We start from the raw sequence: 20,126 nt of genomic DNA on the forward strand, positions 1-20,126 counted from the left end.
AGCAGGTCGGATTAAAATGATAATTAGAAAGCAAAATTTAAAAATAAAAGAACACAACTATGTGGACTATACATTAGCTGCATACAATCAATTTAAGTATTATAGTGTATTGTTAAAGGAGAACAATAAAGAATAAAACCTGTAGCCAATTGACTGTCACACAATCCTTGGAACAATTTCTTCGCACCTCACACAAAATTGTTGACAAGCCGAGGAATAATTATTTGTCAATTCCTTAGCCACAGATAAACTTCAGATTTTAAAAAGAAAAAAAATATATCAGTTGCACTCAATCGGCCAGTAGCATGCTAAATGAAATTGACGTATACAGATGTACAGTAAATTCATTCAGCGTTTATTGCGATACAAATGAAAGTGCGATTAGTTAATCAAGTGTGCCACCAGCAAAATGATATATCGAAAATGGCGCCATTAAAACAACTGAATTACAAGTGCCACGTGGTCATATTATGAAAAGTTTTGAATATGCAGAAAAAAAAGGAAAAACATGTGTCTGTAGAAACACATTTAGCACAAGGAAAGGTAAAGCAATTTCGAAAGGAAATATTGCACAAAACAGATATTTCAAGCAAAGTGAAGTTTCATGTACGTTAATCAATTTTCGTTTCGTAACCTCGTTTTTGTAGGTATTATTATGTGTGTATCGGGGCGATTACTCGACGGTGAAAATCCTGCATGCAATTCGGGCGTGAAATAATGGTTTATGCAGCAAACCGCTGAACAAATCATCAAACATTGTTTAATACAGACCGAGTAGTAAGTTGCTATTACAACTATACTATTGATTCGTTACTACCTAACCATTTTAAAACAACATCGTTACATGATTACTTTCGTCGAGTAGATTATAAGTAATTCAGGAATATAACCCTTTTTTACGGATGGATTGTAGACTATAGAACAATTCGGGAGGGAGCAAATCAAAGATTATTAAAGAACTAGGCTCTCGATCTTTTTGTGACATCGCAAGATAGCGACAGATAAAGAGAGAGAGAGAGGGAAAATATAATGTGTGCTCTATAGTCATGCTTTAATATGAAGCTTGTATTTATGATTTCTTTTTGGCGCCTACGAGCTTCACTGTCTGTTGTACGTACGTGTCACGGTGTGAGTACCCAGTCCATGATTATCTGCTTCATTTCGTGTCGTGATCGTTAAGACTGCTGCCGTTTTCACCACCACGACGATGACATCGAACAAGTCCCTTAGTAAGCGATGATGTCGGCAGAAAAAAGAAGAAGACGTGGTTGAGTTCATTAAGCTTTGCTGAGCAAAGGGACTGCGTTGGCCATTGAAGGTGACGACGCGACTGCGATCGGATTTCAACCGTCGCAATGCGCAGGCGGCCAACGAGTCCGATCCGATGAAGATGTGAACATAGCGCGTTAGTCGTCGCCCTGCACCGTCTTTGGGCATCATGGCATCTGACCCGTTGCCAGGCGACAAGTATCATCGTCTGCCGCATACCTGCCGCTAGGAGGTTAACATCTACTCAATCAGACAGATTGAGGAATGTAAAGTGGCGTTAGATTCCCCCAGCCTCTCAAGATGAGAAAGAGTTATTCGCTGTTGTCCCACTTTTTCAAATAGCCATCATGGGTAAACCCGCGTGTATCGGTGACGTGCCATGGTGCGGGGGGACGGCGATGGGCGTCGTGGCCATAGTCTGCGGGGTGGCCCGGCGGGGGCTCAGTGGCGAGTGTCCGTTGAGCATCTTTTCGTGTTCGGGATGCTGCGTCTCGAAGTGTCGTCGCAGGTCGACTTTCCGCTGGAAGGCGCGCCCACATATCTTGCAGCCGAAGGGTTTGTAGCCTGTGTGCTTGCGACTGTGAGTGATCAGGTTTGAAGACTGACTGAACGCCTTCCCACACACCAGACACTTGTGCGGCTTTTCGCCTGTAGAAAGGGAAAGCAAAAACAAGAAGAAACGAGATGAATAAAGATTGGGTGTAAAGGGTCATAAAAATCAAACAAAAGAGCTCTTGTGCAAAAGAGAAGTCATATAGCTTACATCAAAGTGCCTATTACTATTTCGTTTCAGATATCATGGCCTAGATAATCTTTTGAAAACATCACTGGCCATTATCCACATAAGATGGTTTCGTTGGTGAGTGCATGTGTTTGTATGAGGGGAGGGGAAGAAGTGTTTGTTGTTACGCGTTCGCGAAAAAAGAAATGAGAATGCCTATTTCACGCTACAGCTGGCATGACCTGTTACGATGATTTCCGTAATGAAATCATCTCAATGATGCGATATCTATTTCTTTCTTTTTTCTTTAAGGTCATACACGCATTTCTCTTTAAACGAGGTATCATTATAATGCTCGCAATCTGTTCGCTTCTGGCTGTAAAACAACCCTGCGGCTGGAAATACAAAGCACTTAAGGACAAATCTTTCCACCGTGCAATTAAGATTCTCGGATCTCTTGTTCGCTCTAACACGCAGATTCAATAGTCAGAATTTTAAACGGGAGACAGACAGCAGCAAAATAGTGTCCACGTCCCTTTTTCCCGCCATCTTCGGGATGAAGACATCACATTTTATCGCTCTCGCGGGAGCGCGCAAATTACCCTAGCCCAATCATTGTCCATTCGCCGCACGTGAGTGCGCTTTCGTCGACGCGCGCTCGCTATTCAAAAATTCATAAAATTCCGTCTCACTCGCGCGAAATAAGTGTTCCACAAACTTACACCCGTCTTCTTTAAAGTACAGCGAACCGTTCATTCCCCGAACAGCGCCGACTGGTGTTAAAATGATGCGCAAGTAAGTGTTTTGCTTGATTGCGATGGGGGAAAAAGAAGGAAGGGGGCCACCCCTTTGTGTGTGGATACATGTGCGTGTGTGTGTGTGTGTGTGTGTGTGTGTGTGTGTCGGTTTGATGACAAGCAGGGGTCGAAAAGGAAAATTGCGTCGGCTTGGTTTGGGATTTGTCGTGACGATGAGGAGGACGAAAAAGAGGTAGCACTGTGTTGTATTATGGGGGTGTATTGACACGGCTGACGCCCGGCTATGCACGACTGGGCACGGGGCGTGAAATCGCGGCCGGCTCGTGGTGGCGGATTAAGTCATCGTTGCCCGGCCGACAGCTCGATGATGGGGCGCCGAGCTCAACTCGATGCCATAATCGAGCGGGTGATCGCACGCCGCGATGAATCTCGGACCACAGGGATTACAGAAAGACAGAGAGAGAGAGAGAGAGAATGGGAAAGAGATAGGAAGAGACAGGAAAGGAAGAGGGATAGAAATCACCATCTTTTATTGACCACATCAGATCCAGAAAAGAATCATCAATATCAGCTCACAATTTGAATCACAATCTGAATTATCATCATGTTTTCATACACATTTGCCAGCAGTGTCCTCAAAATTTACTGAACTTCACTAATGGCAAGAAAAGGAGCATACAAGCATCTCCACTGACACTCTTGCTGTAATGCAGTCCGCAGTAATAAAGCTGCGTTCATTACTGCTATAATATTCCTCCCCGAATCACACACACATACATACACAAAGCGGCGACCCTTCGCCATAATCATTTTACCACGCTTGGTCTCCAGAGGCTCTAAAGACACTACTTAAGTCGGAATCCAGCTATTTCCTTTTCCCTTCTTTCCCTTCTTCGCCTTCTAATTCCTTTCCTTCCTTTTACTCTTTTTATTTTTAACCGATTCGCCGATTGCTCGCAAGAGGCAGTTGTCGGGCTGAAATCGCGTTAAATTTTAATCACCAATTAATATTCTCAGGGTGGAGAAAGCTGCGGTCTCGTGTCCAAGTCGCTGTGTCGTATTTCTTCCCGATAGATATGCGGAGGGCAATCGGTAAGCAGAACTGATCCTCGCAGATTCGGCCGCAGACCCTCTCAGCTATGCTTGATCGGTCAGTGTATTTCAATTTGACCATCATACCTGTTATTTTGGCATTCTTCTTCTCACTAACCACACTGACTCACATGATTTTGATGTCTGCTTTCTATTGGCTTTGTATATTGACATCTACGCATTTTGTGCGTAGAGACCGTTTTTTAATATATTTTTGCGTTTTTGTTTTGTTTTGTTTTATAGGGGAACGACAAAACTAGAAATCACATGAAATGATACTAGATGATGAATGTGAAAAGGGAGTATAGTGGCGCCGTATAAACAAAAACAGGCAGGATATCTTGCATAGTTTTCTAATTTTTTTTTGCCGCACCTGCTTAACATGGACTCTGAATACCGCTATCTACTGAAGATCATTCATTCAAACTGAATACATTATACTGCGTATACTATACGAACCAAAATAAAAAGCAGCACAACTTACAAAACACAGAGTACCACCAACAGAAGCAATAACATTGACCAACATGCAGTAACAATGGCACCGAACGTGGAAGGGGTTGATTTACCGCGCAGTCTCGGTGAATCGGAAGATGGCGGCAATGCTAAAATTGATTGATATCTTGAATACACCTCAAAATGTTCTCTGATTGAAAAGTATTTATTCGCGTATCAGATTTCAGGAAGAGGAAAAATATAGGGGGAGCGGAACTCGGACGTACGAATATAGGTCGTTATCTATGTTCCTAATACATGTATCATTGATAAGAGGTGGGGTTGGGGTCACGGTTGGTTGTAGGCTGGGTGTCTTGGAATCGCGAGGCCGGGGTATAGACGGGCGGATAGGTCGAGTCGAATTTCGAGCGACGAGGAAAGGAAAAGGATAAAATCGAGAAAAATGAGGGTCTAATGACTAGCACAAACAGAAACATCGCCCTTAAAGCCGGGATGTCTTATTCTGGAACATTCGAAGTGGATCTTATCTCATTTTTTTTTTTTTAAATGATTGTGGTCATAGTCAATAATCAAGTGTGTATGGATAACTTTAAAGGTCGTCTTTAAAGATCACTCCCTGATCATTATTAGTATGCTTGTTTTCGTTCAGAGATTTATCTTGATCGATGCGTGACGTCATTTCTGCAGGTTTCTGCCGACATTTGAAGATCAGTGCTGGTAAAAAAAGATTAACTCTAATTGTGGTTAACATGATAATCGGACTATTTTTCAAATGTATCCCATAATAGACAGGCAAGAACATCAAAAATTAATAGTGATCTTGCACAAGACATTCTGTGTGGGGGGTGGAAGGTCATTGGAACTCGCAGTTCAAATTCCCATTGGAGAGATTTAGGTGTATATGTGGGGAAAACCATGCTGCAGTTAGCACCTTTAATCCAGAAGAAACCCGCTACTTCCGTCACCTGCGTTTCAAACTTGCCCTACATTACAATCATCCTCTGCGCAGCATTAAACCCTTTCTTTTCCATTCAGTCAAGAAGTATACAAAATAGATCACACACAAACCTACTAGCCTATGGGCAGGTAATATAGTGTGGCATGCAACGGGTTAAAGAACCATCACCCACCAGGATAATATGAGACGACACTTTTGCGTCGACCGCAATGGCTGCTGGGCTGTGTCGGCGGGGGTAGGCGGTAGTATTATACCGGTGGATTTCAATCAAGGAAACGTGGATTTATACATCCACAATTTCTTTGTTTTCCGGTAATGAGCCAATCAGAGATGCATTTTTTTTTCTGATTTTCCTTCTTCATTATTGTTGTGATCTGTTCTGTGCTTTAAGTTGTCTGCTTGCTGATATAATTTGAAGCCGGAAAAAGAAATGCGAACTTTTTGGAGCAGTTTGCCATAGACGCCACGGTAGTCAAAGGTGAACCCACCTGTACCCCCCCCCCCCCCCAGAAAAAAAAAAAAACATCATATTACATAGGACAAAGTATAAAGGCCTACATCATTAATATTTCGTGTATTGATTGTTTTGTGATTATTTTGAATAGTTGCACCAGATATGGTAGTAATGATACCTGTGAATTTCTGCAGTGAGAACTGAAGGAACAAGGGCGTGTTATCTTACCAAGTACCACTTGGCGAGTGTATGAAGTAGCTGTCTATAGTGAAGAGTGCTTGTGAAGAGTGGCGTGTAATGAATACCTGGAGAAGCGAGGGAAAACTCGGCGTTGCGTCTCGTATTGCGTGACGGAATGCTTTAGGACGCACAAACTTGGCGCACAAACTCAACGATAGAGGGAAGCAAATTCCCCAACACATGCGCGCTTGGTATAAATCGCGATTTTCGTGATTAACGATCACTAACGATAATAAGCGATTTAGGACGCTGAAACATTGTCCAGAGCAGAATTCCCTGATGGAGGTAAAAAATAGTTGTGTAGTTTGTTTGTCTGTACCAAATGTAGAGCGACCATGATCTTTCTGAAACCCATCTCAATTACACACCCACCGATCTCTTCCTTTGAAAGCCTCACACCCTGTGCCATTTTGCCGAATTCTGAATGTCAAAGTTAATAATGCTATTACAACCACCCACACCTCTCTGCGACTAACCGAGGAAGGAGTCGGGTCCATCAAGCTACATGGCGCATCACCTTGTCAACATGGGCTGGTATCCCCCTCTCTCATCCCTCTTTTCACCAACTAATCACCTCCAAATCGTTTCTAAGATTGCCCCCCGACACTGCCTCTCGGCCCGCTCTCCCAAGAAGTCATTACACGCAGCCGGCGGTATACTCCGACACTCACTGGCTACTCTCACTATTCGGTCTGATCGCCTCCTCCGCGCCAAAGTACATGAAACCTCATATTTGCTTTCTCACTACGATAAGTGACGAAATCCATAATCGTTTCGCGGAGATGAGAGGGGGGGGGGAGCTGGGTGCGAGGACAAGTCAACAACTCTTGTTACGCACACTTGACCTCGCTTTCGGTCCTTCTTCACTATCACAGTCATCTCTACCTTCTTCGCCTTTCCTACTTCTTCTTAATCTTCTTTCTCTTTTTTTTTCTTCTAAATCCATATTTTGTTTATGTGCGGGGATCTTTTCACACCATCATACCCCTTTGATGACACCACCATCTAACAGCGTTGTTGCGTGCTCGCCTGATTGCAAACGGTCATGTATCGGCTGCGACCCACTTAAGCGCGGGAATGGGCCTGGGTGAAAAACTGTGAGATTCACCAGCTTTGACCTGTTTCTTCACAAATAATCCGTAACGACAAGCCTTCCTTGCCAGAAATCCTCATCCCTACACCATCAAGACCATGATTACCAAGTATCTTTTTTTTTTTCTGTGAGTCTCGACAAGTCCTATTTCTCACCCGAGAGTGTCAAAGCCCATTGCGTTTACCTATCACACACTTCAGAGTTCGCCTCTTGTAAAATCTTCATTTTTGCGCTTAAAGTCCACCCTGCATGGGCAGTGTCCTCCTAAACTGACAAGACATCGATGGACCATGAAGATCGCCCCCAATTTATTTGGATGAGCCACTTGAGCTCGGCCATTACCTCCATGTCTAACCGATTACTTTGGCAGACGACAGGTCACCAGTGACAGGCGATCAACCCGATGTTCCCGATATGACGTCATAATCAGCGTTTCCATATTAAAGGCGCAAACAAAGGGAAATCGTGGTCTGCTTCAGTACATTAACTCCGTGATTACCATCGGCAACTTGTTTCAAATGTGCATTGCTAGTGTCATTTTCAGATGGCTCTTCTTATTATAGGAGGGTTCAAGAGGTTCTCACACCCCCAGGACATTCCACCCTTACACAGATCACGATTTGTTCCTGTTTAAAGCAGAGAAATCTATTCAATCTTTTTCGCTTGTATTGCGTTTTCATAGTTTGGTTCCTTCCTATCTAGTTTGATGTCATCAGATCGACAGAGTGCTTGATGCGACAAGGGGAGAGAGCCGCATCTGGCTGGGATAATTATTCTTTCAAATAGTCATAAAATATCCAAACAATTCTCTCCCCCTGTACACGACGTGACATCGGCTAATGGAGTTGGGGTGTCGTTCACCCTGGGTTTCTACGGCCGTGATGTGTGTGGAGTGGAAATACTTTTCCCACCCACACTTAGGTTCTCTAGTCCTGATAGTACACAGAAGAATCAAAGCAACCCTCGATCTCATTTTTTCCTCATTTTTCCTGATATTTGAGATGCAAGACCCTTACGCTTTCACGAAGTTCAGCAGACTCGCATTTCGCAATATCTCTTCCTTAATCTTCTCTTTGTTTTCCTATGACATCAAATTTAACATCGATTGTCATAAATTGCCACTCATATCTTCATTTCATTTGTTCGTCATGATTGCACAAAGCAATGCTCTCTGCACTGCCATAAATAGGCCTAAACATAATTTCATAACAATATGTATCTTATCGAGTCATATAATTAAGAAGGTCCCATAGACCTGTATTTCATATTTAAAAAGCTATCCCGATGCATAGGCCTGGTGTATAAACTTCAAACACACGATCTGAATTTAATTCACTTTAAGAAAATTCATCTTTCCGGAAGCAGCGTTATCTAACCATACGTTTCTCTCCTATTCTCCTTTGTGTGTGTTTGAAAGCATCGGTTGTTTACTTTTACCCGTACAAGATTCCTTTCCCTGAGTCATTGGTTTCCATTTGTGGGAAATAAAAAGAGACGTTTCGTTTAGGAAATCGCCTAATAGTTCCTCTTTATGCGGTAAATGATCTTCTTTGTCCGGAGACGAACCCACAGATTTCGTCTTCCACCGACTCTGACGCAACCACCGAAATCTATTCTATCCGGCCACCTATAGAGTGAGATAACTATATCCCACAGCGTTCATGTAAAGATACTAAGCTCCTTCAACAGCATAGACTGTTATGTCATAGAGTTTAACAATTCTGTTTCAGTTTGAAACACTGACTGAAATGCGAGATCTGATTTGCCTCTTGCGGTGAGATGAACAAGACAATGTGTTGTATGAGGATAAATGCATTTGACTGCACAGATTGAACAAGGGATAGGTGCACAGTTGCATTATTTGCCGGAAGAAAATGGCCGTTGAATGGCTAGTGTCGCCCTAAAAAGTTGGTTGTTTGTTGTTGAGTGCCCCCCCCCCCCCCCATATAGCAAAGGATCCAGTTATTAACAGTTGAAAGTAAAGACTTTGATTTCAATTCAGGAGGTACATTTCACATATTATCATTAATACGACAAAGGGGCGTTTTCTTTTTTTACTGTTGACAGGGAGAGCTAAGAATTCCCTTCTGCGCTGTGTTCTGTCAGGTTGGCTTCTTGGAGCCTTTCTCAGGTTGTCTGATTTTTTTTTTTTTTAAAGCATCTATTTTAGTCTTCAGATATTTCCGGCAAAGACCTCAGCATAATATGGGTAACCCTCTGCCCAGATAAGAAAAGCACGCGTACTTCTTCTGAGTAAATCTTTCGCGAGTTGAAAATCTCTCGCTGGTTGTATCAATGCACATGTCATGAAATCATGGGAGTTTGGCTATGAAGAAAAAATATATAATAAAAGAGAGACGCCGGAATAAAACAGCTCCATGTGTTCGATTTGAGACAGCTTTCCACTTTATTGCATTCCTTTCATCACCCAGCGTGCCTGGCACAAAAGTCATGTCATTTACAGCTCCAACGCGACGAGATAATCACTTTCCTCCAAAAGCCAACATTGATTATTTTCTTGAGTGCAATCCAAGCTTACAACATCTTGGGCGTTAATTCCAGACGAGTGTTGCGGGACATGCACGCAATTGTTGGGTGCCCGCTTTGTTTTCCAGCGAACGGAACCCCATGCTCTGCGCGCGATAGGCAGTTCGTGCCTGAAACTAGCGCTCGTGCGTAATCATGCACTGGAAATTGATGGAGAAAACTTTCGCGCGCGGCGCGTTAACAATCTCTAAATTGCTCTGAGCACAAATCTTGTTTTCTAAAACATTTACTCTGTGAACAATTTGTTGGGTCGTGGCGCTGCTCAAGTGGTACTAGGGCTTATTGTGCGTAATATAATTTTGTGGTGACATATTTCGCTGAGAGAAAAAAAAAAGAAGAAAGAAAAAAAACACCAGACGACGTGTGACTGAGAACAATAGAAATATACTGGTACGGCTTCGATTTATGCTGGGTAAAGCAATTCACTGTTCACTTATTGATTTAAGCACTCCACATATATTTTACGACCCTATCACGGCATTCACACACTGAATGACAGAGTGCTGTGTCTATGCACTTACAAGTACTATGTCATCGAAGGTCGAATTCTGGAGACAAAATGGCGGAAGTCTTGCCATGTGTAATTTGACAACATTATAAAAGATTGCATACTTGAAACATTGTCATTGTGTATAGACACAACAACAGAGAAATAAGAAAAAGAGGATGCACATGATTCCGCTGTCATTCGTAACTAAAGAGTTGTCATTGATTTATTATCCCTATCACTGGTGATGATCACTACATGCCAACACTCAGCCGTAACTTGGCAACCTTCATCTCTTGTAGCGTCAACAACACTGTTCGATCACAGTCTACAATATTATAGCCAGCACCGAGTGACGAGGAGATCAGTCACCGCTATACTTTGCTTGAGTGCGTTTGTAGAAATTAGCCATTTCTCATGATAAAAACAAAAAAGCAAACCACTCACGGGTCATGTCCGTGTCTTCAAAATCTGGTGTATTTACCATATTTATTGTAAAATTAGCCGCAAAACCTGGTACAAAATACAATCATGATCGATACTCGGGCATGCGTCTCAGATTCAGAATGAAGGCAGCGAGAAAGTGTTCTCGCAACAAGCTACAACTGCGTGCATTTAACCATAATTATTCTTTACCATGGGTACAGAGGTCATCCTGCTACCAGTGGCTAAAAATGTTCATGTATGCCGTGATGTTTTCTTTCTGCGAGTCCTCGGTTGACATACAAAGCAACGAACAAAGAAACAAACAAACGCACACACAAGTAATCAAACCCCATTATTGTCACATATATGCACGAACGCGCACAAACAAAACCCCAGCTCTGCAATGATTTAGAAGCTTACGTAAGTGTGTTATTTTCCTCCCCCACCCCGTCACACTACGCGCACACCTATCCTAAATAGTCATCCGATTGTCGCTTTTATATTTCTGGCATCTTCTGTTCTCATGTCTTTTGTATTGAATTGGACAGGCTCAAACCACACATTATGATTATGAAGCAGATGCCACTCCTATTGACCACATTCGATGCCCGCGGCATCTTTTTATTGATTGGTTGAAAGGGGATGTATTATTCACGAGTTGATTTCATGTCACGTGACAGGCTCGATCAAAACACCGTTTCATTCGCAGCAATCCATCCATCATCGATGCTTCGTTTTGTTTGCGTCATTTCGTTTCGTTTCGTTTTTTGTTTGTGTTACATTTTCTTTCTTTTTTCTGACATGACATCGTGACAATGTAAGCACAAGCGTGTTATTGACAGTTTCACACGGCAGGGATGGGGGAAAGGGATTGTTATTGACAAAATCTCAATGTGATTGGTCGTCCAATAAGATCTGAACAACGATATTGATTTTTAGGATAGTTACATATACTTTCATCATCATCAAAATCCTGCCATGCATTTTTTTCCCCATTCATTCATTCTATGCCAGTTGCAAATCAAATTTATGCTACTCCGGTATACAAATGGGACTTGGTGATGAATTACAATAAGATATTACACCAGGTTTCCCATTTACTGAGGCGGAGAAGAAGAAGAGGGGGAAAATCCAATTCGGCAACGAATTGACTTCACAATTATGAAATGTGTTGAATTGCTTGCATTTTGAACAATGTTATCTGGTGACTCGCGAGAGTTTATGTGCGCGCGACTATCCCAGCACTTAACGCTTAACAATATTTGGCCGAACAATGAAATCAATTTACAATATTGGTTGACGCAGGGTTGTCCGCATCTTCGCGTATTATAGCTTCCCAAGCGACAATACTCTAATTGTCCTGTGCCCTACTCTTATGACAGATCACTATCAATTATTCATAAATTCTGATTACTCGTATAATAGCTTGTTTTGTCCGGACAATTGTAATCTTTTATTTTTTTTTTCTTTTTCTCGGTCTATGAACTCGCTCGTTCCGAGAAAAGCGTGCGGAAGATTCGTTACGTATTCATGCAGTATAGTTTAATTTATTCAGATTCACATAATTATGATGTCGGGTTAGCGACTGAGCAGAGTCTATGGAGGAATTCTAATAAATCATACTTTCGAAATTGAGCAAATCAGCCGAAATACCTAAGCGGTAAACCGGTGTCGGTCATTTCAGAAGGGATGCACTTTTCAACAGATTGGTTGGGCATCGTATATGTAATAGATGTTTTTAGATCAGAAATTTAACTGCACACTTCTCAGCCGTGTTTGTATGTTATCACATCATTTAGAAAACATGTTCAAATTTCGATAAATAATTCTGTGCTCTTTTGACATTTTGGACGTAACCCTTGCTCAAATTCATTTCAGCGTAATTTCATCCCCAAACGTCAATCCTCTTAAGGGATTTGCGAAACGTTATCGTTTTATTGAAAGCACTTTTCTGTGAGAAGAAATTCTGAACAACAACAGCAGGAAAAAAAAAAAACACGGGGTTGGAGAGCTTAAATGATTTGGAGCTTATGCAGCGCGCATCCCTGTGCTATGTAATCTTTGAGACGGACAATGTCATCGTTCTTTGAGCGCCAAATCAAACGGAAGGCCGAGTTACAGGCGGAAGGATAACGGTTGCAATCGCCGAAGACTAACCTTTAGAAGGTGAATCAGAAGAAGAAAAATGTATCCGCAGCATTCTACCTAACGCTGCTGCAATGGTTCTGTGGGGGGAAAAAAGAGTGGGGTTGACGCTTGAATAGCAGCAGCCATTTCGGGCTCTGATGGAACTCTCCCCGTACAAGTTTACCCTTTTCTTTCAAAATAATAGCGCGCGCAATCATAATACGCTAATCTGATTTGTAACCGGGGTATTTACATCTCTCGGGAGACGTAAGGGTTGTCATCTTCCAAGACACGCCAGATTCTGGCTCGATTGGCTCTTTCATGCGTTCTACAAATGCTTTTGCTTGTCGCAGTTGTTTTTATTCTATCACGTTGAAAGTGTGTGTTTTGTAGGGGGTGGGGGTTATTCGATGTTGTGAAAAAAAAAATCGCAAAGACAGCCTGCTTGATTTTGTTTCCTGCCTTATTCGCTTACGTGATATTGTGTGCTGAGCACTTAGCTTCGAAAGTGGAAGGAGACCAGATGAAAATGAATGGGTAAAGATTGCTAAGCAGCAGAAAGATACATTATTTCTAGTACATAACTGTTGATATAATTGTCTTTCCAGTCACGCGAAGATCTGTATGGCCTCGGTCGTCTGCCAAGATAATTTTCGACATTTTATTGCGCGCCCTTTTTTCTTTTCCCTTTTCTTCCCCTACCCCCCTTTTATCACACAGTCTTGAGAATATATTTCCTTGAAGATACCTTGCCACGTTCTTTTTTCTTTGCTATCACGATTTGGTGTCTCTCAAAAAAAGTGATTTGATAAATTTTACTGGTATGATCCTATTTCAAGATTGAGGGTGACAGAGTTAACAGCGATCGCACGTTTTGACCATGCCGTTGTTTACACGGCTGTCGATTTCCTTACCCGTTATAAGCTGAATTCCTATAACATGGCCAGCTTGCTCGTTGTTTTGTCGGAGGGGACAGATTGTCTTTAGCCATGAAAGTGACCTATGACAGAGGTTCCTAGAAAACTCAAGCTGTAAAAAGGCAACAAAGAGTAACAAAAAAAAAAGACTTTAAATGTTCTGTCAATTACTGTCCTGACAATATGATTTCAGTTTGTTAATTTTGTGCGTTTGAATGCTTGTTTAAACTGTTTTCAGACACAATTTGACGCATGGCTCGAATAGCACAAAGTGTTGATGCTATATGGTGACCCAATAATGTCATATCAATAACGTATTCATGCAAAACGTACTCTTTTGAATTTTTTTCTCAGCTTGAACATTTGTTAAACTATAGCTTGCACTGCTTTAATGCCTATGTTATTCTCTTTCTTTGTTGAAAAAAAAAAAAGTAAACCCAAATGGCTATTGTACTTATGTTGTGCAGTCCCCTAACTTGGACAAAAGCATAAGTTGTATTTGATTTTAATAGAGGATGGCAATCTGAATTACTAGCAATAAGAATAGAACAACTAGTGTTTTGTAGTTATAGAGGACGTCAGAATTCTTTAGCGGGTAAACTCCACAACGACCAAGCGACATTTGGGTATGTTAGTCAACTCATGGTGCTTGAATTAGTCTTTGGTTTTTCCATGATCGTTTCTCACTTTCAATTACAGAGCTCCCTTGATGTTTTGCCGCCACCATTTTTTTAAAAAAGGGAAAACGGATCTCTATACTTGATGTGGAAGCTTTCGAGAGGTTTAATCTGAGTGATCCACACATTTCTATGCTTGCATTTTCGCGACGTTTTTAACTTTGAGTCTTCTGAAAGCCCGGGTTGAGAAAACCTTTCCTCTTCTTTTATGCTTTCGGCTTTGCTGGTGCTATTATTGCAATCTAAATTCTCTAGTTGTAGTCATTATCCTTAAATCGGACTACAAAATCCGATCAAATGCACCAGCACGGCCAGGGTGACAAAGTACTGATTAGACCCGTGTTATGAGGTCTCAAGTCCGAAGTTGGGACAACAAGTTCCTTTGTAATCTGGGAATAACGCATCTGTCGTGTTTTGAACCGGCTGCACGTTACCCACGACTCATCCCTGATTACTGTGAGATTTACCCTTTTACCGACCCATCCAAGAAGGACGGGGGGGGGGGGGGGACAAAAGGTTAGAGGTTAATGTTTTGTTGGATTATTATTCTTACACTTTCTCACATCAGCAAAGGCCGGGATCTACAGAAAGGGGCGCGACGAATTGCGACAATAACATACGATCAATAATTCGTAAGCTCTTTTAAGATTGTTTTAAGAGCGAGTTTTGCCGCTGCGCCCCCCACAGGTGACTGTCAGAGTATTGAATTTAGGGGACCTGCGAAAAGCTGCATTTTTTTCTTTTTCCCCCTTTACTGTCAATAGGGGAAAGCCTGATCGATTTCTGTCAGTTACTATGAGATTTGGCCGCGATAAACCGTATTCACTGATCGGCCTGTTACGCCACAAGTAGTACTGAGTGAAAGGGGTTTAGAGAGAGGCGAGGGGCTTACATCGATCCGAGACAAAAAGCACCATTGTGAAGACGAGAGATTTATAATATCGGAAAAAGGATTTTAGAGGGTTTGTCGTTGATGAGAGAGATCTCCACAGCATATACTCCAAACATGCAAAGAAACACGCACACATACAGACTTACATACATACACACGGACATACACACATAAACACAAACTAGCATTCTCTTTCCCCCTCTCCGTACATGTTTCTTCCATGTGAGAAAGAAAACAGCCTGACAGATCGATATCGTGCAAAACTTGTTTAGTCCACGATTACGAAAGCAGACAAATATGACGTGAGGTCAGAGTGTTGCCGAGCGCCGGAATGAACGTTGTACTAAAAGACGTTGTACGCAATTCTAGCTTTACGTGTTTACTGAAAAATGAAAACAAACAAACAAACAAAACGAGAGGAGAAATTAAGGAAGTTGTGTAGAAGGTTGCTGTTACGAGTTGCATAATGATAAAAGGTTTAGATGCAAATGCTTAAATGACGCCCGACAAACTGCTTTCAGACTGAAAAAAAGAACAAATATAGGCCATACAATAATGTAAATGTTGGATATGAGAAAATGAAGTCATATGTACGTCGAAAACAGCAAAACGGGACGAAAACAGAAAGATAGCGCCGGGGTGAGGGAAAGTTTATCACCTTTTTTTGGCGCCAAGGAATTTATCGATCTCCGTTTGGTGAAATCGCAGAAGGAATCGATACAACTCTCTTGTCAACAAGGAGATTTTTTTTCTACTCGCGGTCCAAGTAACAGATTAAGATTTCGCTTATTTACAAATCTGCTTAGCTCCTTTTTCTCCCGTCTTATTTTTTTCTTAACTTTTATGACCTCTTGAATCGATCGATAACGTTTTGAAGCCACGATCGATCAGACTACCGGGTTATAAATTGTGTTTGCTTCATGAAAGATTGATTTTTAGCGATCGAAACAGATTTAGCGCAGTCATTGCCTGGCGCGGGATAAAAAGCTCGTCGAAATAAGCCCCAAGAAATTGTTTTGGCGACGACACTTTTTCTTTTCCCTCTCAACATGTGGTAGAATCCAGTATGGCGACAATAGTTTTCTCTCACCATTTCATTTTTCACTTCTCTCGCATTATTGCCAATCTAATGTTAGTGATGACTTGTGCCCAAGTCCCCCTCACTATTATAACACTGTCAGCAGCGTTGAAAACTGCAACACATGCCGTATTTTGACAGGATTTTCATAAGGCCTACTGATAACACCACGTCGTATCATAAACCTACATGCATATTATATCTTACAAGGCCGTTACTTATGAGACGGTTCCAATTGCGCGTAAACACGTCGGTGCGATTGTGTTTATCGCCTCACACTATTTGAGTCAACGTTTCTGCGAATCTGACAATTGTGTTATGGACATGATGAATGAAAACATTGCAATAAACTATGACTGATGTCCAAGATGTTACTGATTAAGTTGAAGGATTAATGTCCATACTGTAATCCGTCGTAATATACATCACCATCAGGAATAAATAAGGGCGCATAGTTTTGCTACGACTACGACTTAAGTATGACAGTATCATTACAGAGTGTGGACTAGCAAGGGTGATTGCAATTTTAGACAATGTGGAAAGTTCAAATTGACAAATGGAAAGCAGATATTGCAGCTATTGATTCATCCATCCATCCATCGCCATCCGTCCGTTATTACATTCATTCATTCATTCATTCATTCATCCAACCATCCATTCATCCATCCATCCATCCATTAATTCATTCATTCTTTCATTCTTTCATTCATTCATTGATGTTTTATTCATTCCATTTTCCTTACCTGTGTGTATGTATGTGTGCTTCTTCATGTCTGACTTCTGGTGGAATCTTTTGCCGCAGTACTGGCACGGGTACGGCCTCGTGTCCGAGTGGATCAGCATGTGTGTCGACAGCGTGGATGACCGCTTGAAAGACTTCCCACACTGCTTGCACTCGAACGACCTCTCTTGCGAGTGTACGGCTCGATGTTGACTGAGGCTGACGGCGTGGCCGAACGTCTTGTGGCAGATATCGCAGGCGAAGGGACGCTTGCCGCTGTGCGATCGCCTGACGTGGACCTCGAGACCGTGCGGCGTGCTGAACACCTTGCCGCAGTCGAGGCAGTTATAGGTGCCGTGCGGCTGGTGGTTCGGCGGCGAATCGAGCAGCTTGGCGTCGCTCACTTCGTCGACTTCCGGCGAGAATCGCTGCAGGCGATCGGGCATGCGGACTCCCGTCGGTGAAAGCGGTATGCCTCCGCTGCCTCCGACGCCGACGCCTGTCCCGGCGCCGGCGCTGCCGTGGTGGAGGCGGTGGTCGCGGAGCTTGCTTCTCGCTATCGCCTTTTCGTGCATGAGCGAATAGGGAGAGCGAAAAGGTGCAAAGTTCGGGATGGCTAGCCCAACCTTGGCGTTGTACCACCGGAGGTCCTCGGGGGCGAGGGCCACCATGTCCTTCTCAAGCTGCGCGAAACGAGCTCGGTAGACGTCTGTGTAACTCAGGCGACCATCCTTCAAAAGCTCCGTCATTTCGCGGTTCAAGAGACCTAGGATGAAATAGAAAAACCGAGCGAAAAAAAAAAATAGTGAATAGCGTTTGGCTGAAATGGGGGTCAGATATCTAAAAGAGTGTAAACACAGATACATGAATTACTAATATATGGATTGCGAATCCTGATAATGTACTTTTGGTCGAAATCCCCGTAACCATGGAAGCTGGTGTTAGGTGAGTTCTGTTCAAGGCCATAAGGTCACAGGCGATAAAATACTGCTAAAATCAGTGTTGTAATTTTTATAAATTACACAGATTACAGAATAACTTTAACTTTAAACCTGGCATTATTTTGATTAAACATACACAAGACAATATTGACAGAAAACCCCCTATGTGACAATAATAATTCAACTAAGTTTCATAGTTACGGAACTTCAATCGTTTCAACTTATATTCATCATGGTACTTTAATGCTGCAAGGTTGTTGACACGATCGTGGGCAAACACGGTCATTAAATGAAGGGGAATGTTCTCGGTTCTTCGCCACTTTTTCTACTTAATTCTAATGATGATGACGATGATGATGATGCTGAAGAAATTCACAAGAGATGCATGCAGCAGCGTCATATTTGATTTTTCTTCACATTTTCTCTACCACTGTAAAGCAAAAAATGGTCATTATCCGATCCCTAGAGATAGTCAAGATGGCGAATGAAATGATTGAAGAAAACTTTGACGGAAAATTTCGATTGAAACCGAAGGATGTAATCGGCTTTGCGAAACTAATAGCCTGTTAATATGCGGACTGAAAAGCTTTGCTGAGCTTTACTCGCAGATCTGATTACTTAAGTTCGTTTTCATATCTGATATTGAATGTTCGTCTTTTCATCGTTCAGTAATGTTTAAAGAATTTTTATATAAAGAAAGAAAAATGACTTTGTTGCAACCTCTTACGGTGCTTGGAGGGGGGCTGTAACTTAGATTAAAGGGAAATCAACACAGGAGAAGAATGAGGGAGAGAGAGAGAGAGAGAGAGAGAGAGAGAAGGAGGGAGAGATTATTAAGATAATTTAGATAGAGATAAGAAATGTTTTCGAGTTACATCTAGCGGAAAATTGCAACGAATAATTACTTTTACCATATATGCCAGTGACATATAGTCATGGAAAGAAATATGCAGGGAAACGCCCAAAGTGTAACAATGATGGGAGAGATAGAGAGAGAGAGAGAGAGTTGGGTATGAGATAACCCGGTGTTCGTGCATGGATATTGTTTAAAATTAAACTTGTCATTTTATTTTTCTGTTTACTTGAAGATAAAGTCAAATCATTTCTTTTCATCCCCTATTTACAAAGAGCAACTCTGACTTGCTTCAAGCTCTGATGTTGTTTACCCCCTTCTGTGATAATGCTCCAAATATGCACAAATTTCACACACTAACTTATGGACAAGATTTCAATGTGGCATGGCTGAGATTTAACACTGGTTTTTAGCGTGACGGATGTTCTCTAAGACTACTATTATTCATTCTCCTATCATTATACATGCATAATGTTTGTTCTACAAACTTGCAAAGAGCTAGGGAGGGACGGTAAGGGAAAAAAAAAGATTACGGAATAATGATATGATGCACAATAATGAACATACATCGTCGGGTGATCGTGATGACGACTGATTAATATCAAGCGAGGAGCGAGATTTTTTTCTTCGTTGTTTTATTTTTGCACGCATTCTCAAACAAACATTCTAAGGTAGGGCCAACAAGGGTATTATTGGTGATTAATATTAAGCACACCCATAGAAATCGATAAAGCTTATAGATCTGCATGGATGAACATGAAAATATCCAGAAATTCACTCAATAGTGAAGACCAAGCAAAGTTGATACGAATCACCACACCCTAGTATGTCAAGACCATAGAATAGTTATGGTTTAAGACCCTACACAGATATGACAGTGTGGGGCTTATCTTCGTGCATAAACTAACTGTAGGCCAGACATGCGGAGGTGTTCCTTAATGTTCTATATCAATGCAGGGAGGTACCTGTAGGTCAAAGACTGCGATGTAAAAAAACAAAAACAAAAACAAAACAAAAACAAAAAAAACCAGAGGCTTCTGTTCGATATTTTCGAGGTCCTTTACCAACTGCCATTGTCTTTAAAAGACAGGATGTAATAAACGTTTGTTGGGGAGACATTTACCAAATATGTACTCACTATTTGACAAAGAACGGGAATTAATGCCCCGAAGTGCAAGTAGTGATAAAATGTTAGAACCGCACATGATATGCCTATGCATAGCATCATATTGTTTTCTTGCACGCGAGGCTCATTAACTAACATACGTTTACTCACGGAAGATCACAAAGCTATAGGACTGATATGACTCTGTACTTCTTTGGTGCTCTTACAAAGCAAAGCGTTCACATATGAGCAAAGATGAGTCAAATAAAGGACAGGATGGAAGGATTTATTTTGTGAGTAAGAAGGCAGTGATA

At 41.8% G+C, this 20,126-nt stretch overlaps 1 protein-coding gene across 1 annotated transcript in view; it reads right to left on the bottom strand.

Annotated features, from left to right (window-relative positions):
- Positions 1-1,603: 1,603 nt before the first annotated feature.
- The window catches only part of LOC140240990 (uncharacterized), a 41,970-nt gene continuing 23,447 nt past the window's right edge, over positions 1,604-20,126 (bottom strand). Inside the window, exons 3-4 of the mRNA XM_072320766.1 lie at positions 16,936-17,679; positions 1,604-1,917 (exon numbers count right to left, since the gene is read on the bottom strand). Of these exons, the coding sequence (XP_072176867.1) occupies positions 1,604-1,917; positions 16,936-17,679 (1,058 nt within the window). The remainder of the gene's footprint in view (positions 1,918-16,935; positions 17,680-20,126) is intronic.

Source organism: Diadema setosum, chromosome 17, assembly GCF_964275005.1.
Source record: "Diadema setosum chromosome 17, eeDiaSeto1, whole genome shotgun sequence".
Lineage (NCBI taxonomy): Eukaryota > Metazoa > Echinodermata > Echinoidea > Diadematoida > Diadematidae > Diadema > Diadema setosum.